The 11,027-nt window shown below is 38.9% G+C and overlaps 1 protein-coding gene across 1 annotated transcript in view; it reads right to left on the bottom strand.

The window, feature by feature from the left end:
- Positions 1–235: 235 nt before the first annotated feature.
- Positions 236–11,027, bottom strand: part of LOC149445227 (pancreatic lipase-related protein 2-like) — a 43,768-nt gene continuing 32,976 nt past the window's right edge. Inside the window, exons 9-12 of the mRNA XM_089654066.1 lie at positions 4,963–5,092; positions 4,256–4,367; positions 1,774–1,941; positions 236–441 (exon numbers count right to left, since the gene is read on the bottom strand). Coding sequence (XP_089510192.1) covers positions 360–441; positions 1,774–1,941; positions 4,256–4,367; positions 4,963–5,092 — 492 coding nt within the window. The 3' untranslated portion in view covers positions 236–359. The remainder of the gene's footprint in view (positions 442–1,773; positions 1,942–4,255; positions 4,368–4,962; positions 5,093–11,027) is intronic.

Below are 11,027 nucleotides of genomic sequence, written 5' to 3'. Positions count from 1 at the left end.
ATTGCCATTACATACATTTAGTGCTAGAGGTGTGTTCCCCCACATTCCCGGTGAAAAAAAGTCCTGATTATGCCTATAATTTTACGTATGTTGTATAGGGGGGGCTCAATGTTGGGCAAATTACCTGTTGACTTGTTTATAAATATTCTGGTGTGTGGGGTGAAAAGTACCATCTACAATATACTCTACATCATATAACATAACATAAAGACAGATCTCATGGAATATGTCTGACTGAGTTGAATATAAAATGCTTTAATATATTTTGAAGAAATACATAGAAATAAGTTTTTTTCATAGATGTATTTTTTTCTGCAGTACTACTTTAAGTCTCTGAGGTGGACGTAACGGTGGTCCAACTAGGGGTCATCCAGATCACTGCAGGGGCCCAGGAACTGCATGGTGTTAGCCAGAACCATCTCAGCACTGCAGAATGATGAACTATTGGGAGACAAAAAATTTTTTTTACAAAGACAAAGGAAAATAATAATATATTTTATATATTAATATTAAATATTAATCTCTCTGTTTTAGAAGATCCCTGGCCAGAAAATGAACTCAACTATATACATTGTATCTACATGTCTTATTTCCTTTACAAATAAAAAAATAAGGGCTTTATTCCAAATTTTTTTTAATAGTTGGTGGAGCTATGCCAATCATTATTTCTTTCTCATCTATTGAAGAATAAACCTTTGTGTTTTTATTTACACAAGGTGCATCTCCAATGCTTAGATTCAAGAACTGGTTTTGAAGACCTACTTCATCCTTTCTGTGTCATTGCACACATTTCAGATCTCAATTGAGCCATCATGTGTCATCTGGACCTAGGTGTTATGGCCCAAGTTCCTGTTGCAATGTGGTTTCTAGGATTTTTTTTTAACTTGTTCATTGTTCCCATACCCAAAAGGGCCATCTGTCCCATCATGGATATCAAAACTGTGAATGTCTTCTTGTTAGAAATTCTACAGGGAATCCACTGTTGTTACCTCCTTGCATAAACAAGATTTCTGGCTTCTGTGGACACCAAGGATCAAGTCCCTACATGTTCCTGTTTTTCCAGCGTATTACCATTTACTTTGCTGTGTGGCCCTTACGCTATTAGTCTTTGGCCCTACTCTTCAGTCTATCTTTTGAACTTTGGGTGTTCATCATCATGCCAATTTCTGCCCTGTTGTCCTCTCATGGCATTCCTATTGTGCAGTAATTTGATGACATCCTGTTACGGGAACAGTTGGTGCAGGCACTGCTGATGGACAACATGGTTTTTGTTCAGCTGGATATAATGAACCTTTAGAAATCTTCGCTGGAAGATCTGCTAATTTGTGCAATGGCACAGGAAGGATGGAGGTGAAAAATCAGGGAGGAGGCAAGTTGGACCACTCTGAAAATATTTCTTCAATCCAAGCATTTGTAAGACTTCCTGTGTCCCTCAATGGACTCCAAGGAAAGTATTTTACAGTAAGCATGTAAATCCTATTTTTATGTCTCTCAGCCAACAGTACATCCAGGTTACAGCACAGATGCAGAATACATTATTATATTTAGTCCTATCTGTGTTGTAACCCATGCTGGATTCTCAATTTACAGAGATCCATAAAGGAACAATTATTATGGCTTATATGAAAAAAATCTTATAATTTGGCGAGATTTTGAGAGGGGAACTGATCAAAGGAAAGCATAACAGAGAGCAATTAGTTGTTTGCCTCCTGGCTGTCTCTAACCCAATCAGCACTATTTCCTCTGCCATACAGAACATTGTGAGTGGCTTACATGGTTCCATCTTCTCCGGTTTGTATGTCAAATCTGGATGCTCCCAGATCTAACGTGAAATTGTTGAATTGTAATGGGGTCCAGTGGAATGTTAAATGATCTAATGGATGTAACATCACTTCGGAGTCGATAAACTCATAATAGGTTTTCCCAGGGACCAGACTGTAACTATGGAGGGAAAAAAAATATTGTACTGAATTCTGAATTACATACAGTAATTACATACTATTCATTAGTACATTTATTGGTTGTGTGTCAACATTGTATGATTACAAACTGTTGTATATATAAATATATATATATATATATATATATATATATATATATATATATATATTTTTTTTTTTTTTTAACTATATTTAATTTTTTTTTTTACAAATAAGCATTTAAAGCTGAAATTAATCTACTTATTCTTTTGTCTTCCCCGGTTCTTCCTTTCACACCTCATTAAAACACTAATGAAATGAATATTCTTTATGCAATGAAGGCAGACAATGGTCTAGCAGGGTGCTGAACACAGAGAACTATGGTAACGCCCACATGTAATTCTAAAATCCAGTGAATAAAGGGGGGGGGCAGGGATAGTCAGGTTGGGGAGGAAAAGGCTATGTGATGGACATCCTTCGGCCAGGAAGCTATCTGGGCTTAATTTGACTTGCTGCTTCTAAAGCTCACAGTGTGCAGGGAAATCAGGATAAGCAATTTCAGTACAGGAGAGGAGCTGGTACAAGTGCGCAAAAGTGAAGGCAAGGCTAGAGTTAAAGTAGATCCTTAACTTGATGACATTCAGTTTGTTCTTTAAACTGTGGATTATTATTTGTTTTTTCACTACCAGGGATTCATTTGAAGCAGACCTTCACTTAAAGTGAAAGCTTCACTCATCCTTCTCCTTCACCACCCCCCACCACTGGGAGCCAGGGATCCGAAGCCTGGTGAAGGATTGACTCCAGTGAATACATCTCCTGGGCTGTGAGCACCCGTTTGTTAAAAGTCAATAGTTACTGTCAGGGGCGGACTGACAACTCATGGGGCCCCTGGGCAATAGGGGATCATGGGGCCCCTGTGCCCTTGCCCAAATTCAAAAAAGCCTATGAAAAAGGTACCAGGGGCATCTCATGGGGCCCCCTACTGACCCCGGGCCCTCGGGCAGTGCCCGAGTTTCCAAATGGTCAGTCCGCGCCTGGTTACTGTATTTGTAGTTGCTGACTTTTAATTTGTTTAAAACTGGACCAAAATTCCTCTTTAAAGTCTAAGTCCCCTTGCACACTGCTCCAGTGCAGTTTCCTCACTGCACAGGTGCAGCACAGTGTACTCGCAGTTTCCATGCAGGTTGCCTGCGCTTTTTCATAGCCTTGTATTAGATTAGACAGTCTTGGTGCGTTTTCTGAAAGCACACCAAAATTCCTGTATGTAGGACTAGGAAGGAACAGGGTTTAGTGTAAATCCAAAAGAGGGGGTGCCATCCTTGGAGGAAGTGAAAGCGTGTAGTGTGTCGACCTGGCTGAAGTCCTAGGCAGCTACCTCTCTGGATACAAGATTAAAGTGCCCAGTAAAGATGGCCATCCTACCTAAAATATTTATTAAATGAGGACGTCAGTTACAGCACACTCATTTTAGGGTATGGGCCTCCTACTTCTTTAGGGCTTATTTAACGGCTGGACTGGGGCTATAATAGGGCTAAGTGTCAGTATAACCCAACGTCTTCTACTACGTAACCCAAACTGAGTGCTACTATTCCAGGTCACACAAACCCTAATGAAGAGGGAGCTTTTAAAACATGATAGCTTGTTCTGAGCTAAACATTAAAAATAAAATATTTGGCTAGACTAGATTTTTGGACTGGTATGCTCATTAGACTTTTTACACACAGATCCTAAAATCCAGAGGCCTCCAGCTACAGGCACCCCGGTTTCCTGAGAGCAGCCACACCAGAGCTAGTTTGCTCTACAAGAACTGAACTGTCTAGTACACCGAGTCACTGATAAGGTGATTTGATACTTGTTAGGGACAGAGCACTTCCTATTTTAAGGGCACCCTATATTAGGAGGTACTTGAACAAAGCCCCTTAAGGCAGGATCACCAGGGGATATTTTAATAAAAGCTGCAGATTAAAAATAGATTGAAAACAACTTTTAAATGGACATTACCATGCTAAATATTATATGAGACTTTAAAGCTCCACTTAAGAAAAAAAATCACCTTGAAGTGGGGCTTCTTACACTGCTAGGGGTAAAAGCTTTCTGACTCTCTCTAACACTTCCAACTAATAAGGGAAGGAGTCATTGCTCTGAAGTCACTGCAATGAGTCCTTATGTGTGTAAATTTCAGCTTCAGCTATTGAGATTTGTAAACATCAATGTTTTTCCAGATATGCAGGTCTACATGACACACTTTAGCAGATACACATATTTAGTTACAGTATACTACCCTATATGTTGCCACGGCATGGCCATAGGTTATGGCTAGAGATTCTCTGTCTTACCTCTCCAGCAGATGCTCTGTCATTTTTCCTCCAGCCTCATAAAGTGATACATACATTTTTCCAGATGTTTCTGCTGTTCCGTTTAATGTTAAATAAATTTTATATTTCCAACCTGCAGAGAAGGTAGAATGCCAGGAGTTTTCAGATTTTCAACAGGAAACATTCATATCAATATTCCATAATATGTTTCTTATTCCAGTCCTGGCAGTGGTAAAGCACCCTGTGGGGATTTTACATTTTGTTTCACCAGATCTCAAACAAGGAAAAAAAAACCTGGGAATTCGCTCTTGTACAATTTTATGATTCTTTTTTCTATATTTCTATATCTAATAGCAGTTGGTAACATTCATTTGGACTTGTTGTGTAATGTTGAAGACAATTCGCTGCTTATCTGGGTTGTTTGTTCTTTTCTAATTTCTTAATTCTTCAATAGCAAAGGCTTGGATGAACAGAGGCGTCTTATATTAAAAAGTTCAGTTGAATATGACCAATACTAGGTAATTTAATACTAGCTTGATAAATACGTACCATCACACACCTATTTTTATCTATTCCACCAATATCTATGGTCTCTTTTTCACCTTTTTACACCATTATATATTGGAGAGAATTCTTCATTGTACACCTCTCCAGGTTATCTTCCAAGAACTGAGGAATAAAATGGTGACCTTGGGCAGCACAAAAGAATTTCCTCCCCCTTTACTCACTGGAGAAGTTCTGAGGGTCCTTGCCAGTGGTCAGGTAGAGTTTCATCTTTGGGTCTGTGATGTTGTAATATTGTTCTGAGTGATGACCCATAGTGGGGCATCTCTGGAAGGGGCAGGGGAAACAGGAGCCCTGGAAGGAGAAGACACAACCATCTGTTATTTTAATACGCAGTTTTGGAGATTAACATTTAAGTATAACTAAAATCAAGACTTTTTTTAACTTTAGATGGACTGAGGAATGATTAAAACACCTGTCAGATTTTATAATCAATTCCATCTATTTCTTTTCTGTTTCTTTTCTGGTGGCAACTCAACATTTAGGTTTCTCCTTCACTTTCTCTCCCAGTGACAGGGGTTACATAGTTAAATAGTTAGGTTGAAAAAAGGCATTGAAAAATAAAAATAGAAAGCTTCCATATAAAGAACCCTAAAAAAAGGCGCACTATGAATGGAGGAGGTTGACCTTTTATTAGACAGCTGTTCATTCATGAAAGCTGTAGTATAACTTCTATAAGTGGAGGAGGGGGTGGAAAGGGCAGGCATAGTCATCACTCATGATGAGTTTCTGTGACAAGGCCCTTGGCTCTAATAACCCCTGGAGCATCAGATTATGGATTATGGCTGCACAGTATAGGGAAGGGATGGGCAGGGCAGAGGACAAAGGATTTTCACCATGACAGCCGGCTCCAGCACAAGGGACACTTTAGCTCAAATGTAAGTACCTTCCCATGTACTGATTTTTTATTTACAAAAGGTTTACCTAAATGTAGGTTTTAAAAAATAGGGGTCCCAATACTGAACCTTGGGGCACGCCACTAATAACCCGTATGTGTGAATCATTACCCACTACTCTCTGAATATAGTCTTTTAACCAGTTATCTACCGATTTACAAATTGAATTTGAACCACTTAACTTCAGGAAGGTTTTACCCCCTTCATGAGCAGGCCATTTTTTGCTATTCAGCACTGTGCTATTTTAATTGGACAAAATGCAATTAAAATGCAAATAAATTAATAAACAAATTAAATTTATATATTTTTTTCACACAAATAGAGATTTATTTTGGTGGTATCTGCTCACCACTAGGTTTTTATTTTTTGCTATATAAATTTTAAAAAATTTCCTACTTTCTGTTGTAGAGCATATCCAATAAAATCAAATCTATTCATACGTTTAGGCTAAAATGTAAACCTGCTACATGTCTTTGGTAAAAAAAAATCCCAATAAGTGTATATTAATTGGTTTGTGTGAAAGTTATAGCACCTATAAACTATGGTATGGATACTGGAATTTTACTTTTACTTTTTATATGTGTAGCACTACCCCCTTAGGAGTTTCTGGAATATTTTTGAGCTCCCTGTTGCTCTGGACCCCTTTCTGAAAGCCCAACCCCTGCTGACACTATAGTACACTCTTAACTGGATATCACTCTCAAATCAGTAGACTCACACATTGATTAGAGTGACTTGGTAAGAGGTTTATAGCACTTCAATGCAGCTTGTGTCAACTTTAACCATTAGCTGCCCGGCCAATGGCCGTTTGGCGGCTTCAAAAGTGTTCCTGCATTCCGGGTGCACTCCATTTGGCGTGCTCCCGCACATGCGCAGTTTGCACTAATGCAGAGCGGCGCAGCAGCGCGATCTGTCACCGGCCGTGCACCTCGGACACGGCCGATGACAGATCCGAGTACCGCCTCCCGTTGCTTGTACCATGTGACCTGCTGTGACCAATCACAGCAGGTCACATGACAGTTGTAAAAACTAAAAAAATCTTCCTGCGCCAAGTTAAACACCCTACTACAGGATCTATCCTGCTGCTGTGCAATGTGGTGAACACAAAATGTGATAAATATAAATAAACAGCGCAAACATAGACCTTTAAATCAAATCAATATACAAAGTGCAAACATATATAAAAAATTATATTAATAGTGAAGTCCATCATGGTTAATAGACAACAAAAGTTCAGAAATCTCAAAAAAATATTTTGTGCAAAAAAATTTTTCAAATTCTTCTTCTAATGTAAAGAAAAAAAAAAAAAACAAACAAAAAAAAAACAAAAACAAAAAACTTCCACCTTCCACCCGTGCAAACCAACATCAAATGCACTCACCAGATTTAGGTGAATGAAACGCCTTTTAGGAATTTATATGGGATCCTAAACCCTCTTTCGTATCCACTCTATAGGAATCCTCACCTTCAGTGTAGGCTCCACCATACAACCGGGGAGAGAAAAATCTCAGATAGTGTAATATTGCAGAATACCATTTATGAATAAAATCAAGGATTAAGGCCACTCACATTTAAATCACTTTAAAAAGGCATATTTATTAGGACAAGCTTCTTCCAGATGGACAATGAATGTAAGACAACCTCCCATGGAATCTCACATCACAGCTCCAGGATACAGCAGAAGTTCCACAGAGACCAAACATACACAGATCCCAAAAGATGGCCGCTGGAACGCACCGCTCAGCGTGCGCTCCACTCACCGGAAGTGACGTCAGACGTACGGGGTAACAACCGGAAATGCGTCAGCGCGTTTCGCCCCTCCCATCGCCCCTCTCAAGTTGACGTCTTGAGAACGCCCGATGGGAGGGGCGAAACGCGCCGACGCATTTCCGGTTGTTACCCCGTACGTCTGACGTCACTTCCGGTGAGTGGAGCGCACGCTGAGCGGTGCGTTCCAGCGGCCATCTTTTGGGATCTGTGTATGTTTGGTCTCTGTGGAACTTCTGCTGTATCCTGGAGCTGTGATGTGAGATTCCATGGGAGGTTGTCTTACATTCATTGTCCATCTGGAAGAAGCTTGTCCTAATAAATATGCCTTTTTAAAGTGATTTAAATGTGAGTGGCCTTAATCCTTGATTTTATTCATAAATGGTATTCTGCAATATTACACTATCTGAGATTTTTCTCTCCCCGGTTGTATGGTGGAGCCTACACTGAAGGTGAGGATTCCTATAGAGTGGATACGAAAGAGGGTTTAGGATCCCATATAAATTCCTAAAAGGCGTTTCATTCACCTAAATCTGGTGAGTGCATTTGATGTTGGTTTGCACGGGTGGAAGGTGGAAGATTTTTTTTTTTTTTTTTCTTTACATTAGAAGAATTTGAAAAATTTTTTTGCACAAAATATTTTTTTGAGATTTCTGAACTTTTGTTGTCTATTAACCATGATGGACTTCACTATTAATATAATTTTTTATATATGTTTGCACTTTGTATATTGATTTGATTTAAAGGTCTATGTTTGCGCTGTTTATTTATATTTATCACATGACAGTTGTATACAATGGATGGCTTCATTCATGCCATCCATTGTATACTAGTGCCTAGCTGTGAATGGTCACAGCTAATCACATGCACATGTCATGTGATTAGCTGTGACCAAATCACAGCTAATCACATGCACATGTCATGTGATTAGCTGTGACCAAATCACAGCTAAGCACAAAAAAAAAAAAGAAAAAAAAAAAGCTGAATGAATCGATTTCATTCAGGTAAATGCTTGCTTATAGCAAAGTAATTCTTTGATATAAGCAAATTGTGTAAAAAAAAAAAAAAAAAATACTGATCACTTCCCCAAAGTCCCCAAAGTAGTACAATGTTACTATGGTAACATTGTACTACTTAGTACAATGTTACTATGGTAACATTGTACTACTTTGGTCATAGTAAAATATGAAAAAAAAATCTTAAAAAAAATAAAAAAAGTAATAAAAAAATAAATATAATAAAAAAATTAAAACAAATTAAAAAAAAAAAAAATTTTTTTTTTTTTCATACTGTCACCAGTCAGTGTCCCTGTTCACCGCCATGCCAGTTATATGATGACGCTGTACTGCACTGGTGACAGTATGTAAAAAAAAAAATAGAGAAAATAATTTTTTTAATTTTTCCATTTTCCGAAAAATTATGACAAAAAAATACAACTTCAAAAAACTCGCCATGCCTCTTATGAAGTACGTCGGACTGTCTACTCTGCAAAAAGGGGTCATTTGGGGATCTCTGTACTATTCTGACATTCTTGGACCTCAAGATATTATATTGGCCGTCAGTACTTCAGGATTGATCAATATTCAGATCTATACCATAGTTTGTGAACTCTATAACTTTCCTACAAACTAAATAATACATCCTAATTTGGGTTATTTTCACCAAAGACATGTAGCAGAATACATCTCGGCCTAAATTTATGAAGAACAATTATTTTTTTGTAAACTTTTATAACAGAAACAAAGAAAAATGTGTTTTTTTTTCAAAATTTTTGGTCTTTTTTTGTTAATTTAGCAAAAAATAAAAACCCCAGCGGTGATTAAATACCACCAAAAGAAAGCTCTAGTTGTGTGAAGAAAATGATAAATTTTTTAGTTTGGGTACAGTGTTGTATGACCGCGCAATTGTCATTCAAAGTGTGAGAGCGCTGAAACCTGAAAAATGGCCTGGGCAGGAAGGTGTAAAATTGCACGGTATTGAAAGGGTTAAACAATGAAAGAAAACAACACTTATCACAGGGTCTTAGTTAATGTTAGCAGACCTGCTTTTCAGAAACTATCCCAACACCTTCAACCTGAGGTGGCTTTACAGTCCCCAGTGAACAGTGAGAACTATCAAGCAGGTAGACTAGCTCACTTTGGGCCCTCAGGACCTGATGGCAAGGAGGTAGCCTGAGATAAGGAAAAAGCTATTTACCCTAAACCCACCAATGTTTGTTAAAGTTCTTTAAGAAGAGTCTTCTACGCATGTGATGGGGCCCAGTTGGGGCACAGTGAAAAGAGGTGTGAATTATGGTTCTCTGAGAAACAATGCAATAAAGGAAGGGAAGAACAGCACTCCTCCTGGAAGCAAAAATTGACTGGTGTGATATTCCTTTAAAGCACTAGCCACTAGTGAATCTAAAGCAACAAGTGGTTAAGCTGGCAGAAGTGATTGTTGGCACAGGACAACCCCTCTCTGGACTGCAAGATTATAGGCACAATAGGAAAAGGCCTCCTTAATAGAGTGCAATAATGATAGTGGTGACACAGCGGTGGTTCAGTCTGTGGCCTGACTGTCCTGCTAACAGTTCTGGTGATAAGGTTGTGTTAAGTGTGGTCAAACGATAGTAGATGAAGGAACTTCTAATAACTATGTGCAATGTCCACAACTGTGTGCAGGAGAATAGCAAAGGTGGAACAGGTGTCAGTGTTCCCTGTCCTTGGTAATGCTTGGGACTCTCTCACCCAAGGGATGGCATCTGGCGAGCTCTGGCTGTCTTTCGCACTTTTCCGATAAGACCCCCACACTCTCCAGTCCCACCTGCAGCAATCCATCCGGTCACCTGCTGACAGATTAGCTCTCTCCGCAATGCAGCAAGATCAGTGATCAGGAAACTCTTCTTGCCTCCCTTCTCTCACTATTTCCATGGCCTGGCCCGGTCCTTCCACAGTCAGCACACTCCTCTCTCCAGATCTCTCTCTTCTCACTTCCTGTCTCATCTCCTGGGCTTTCACATATATATGCCTTCACCCACACGCCTGCTCCTCTGGACAATGTAGTTCTTTACTACACTGCTCCTTAGTAAAGTCCTGCGGTTCAGCATACAAGCTCCATGGTGCTGCTCTTCTACAGAGTGTGAATGCCACTATTCTGCAGGATACTGCTGTCTTGTGTTCGTTTTAACATCCTGCATCAACACTTGCAGCAGGGTGTTATATATATATATATATATTTATATATATATATATATATACCGTATATATATATATATATATATATGATAATTGATCAATCCTGATATACTGATGGCCTCTCTCATTTCTGGAGGCCCTAAAATGCCAGGGCAGTACAAATACTCCCCAAGTGACCCCTTTTTGGAAAGTAGACAGTCCAAGGTATTTGGTAAGAGACATAGTGAGTTTTCTTAAGTTGTAATTTTTTGTTATAATTTTTTGAAAAATGAAGAAATTCAATAATTTTTTATTTTTCCACAATTTTTTTTTAACATACAGTCACCAGTACAATACAATGTCATAATATGACTGGTGTGGCAGTGGTCAGAGATACTGACTGGAGACCGTATG

This window comes from Staurois parvus, unplaced genomic scaffold (assembly GCF_062004578.1).
Source record: "Staurois parvus isolate SC_StPar_1 unplaced genomic scaffold, SC_StPar_1.0 ptg000737l, whole genome shotgun sequence".
Classification (NCBI taxonomy): Eukaryota; Metazoa; Chordata; class Amphibia; order Anura; family Ranidae; genus Staurois; species Staurois parvus.
Note: the sequence above shows the minus strand (reverse complement) of the source record. Positions and strands in the feature narration are given on the sequence as shown.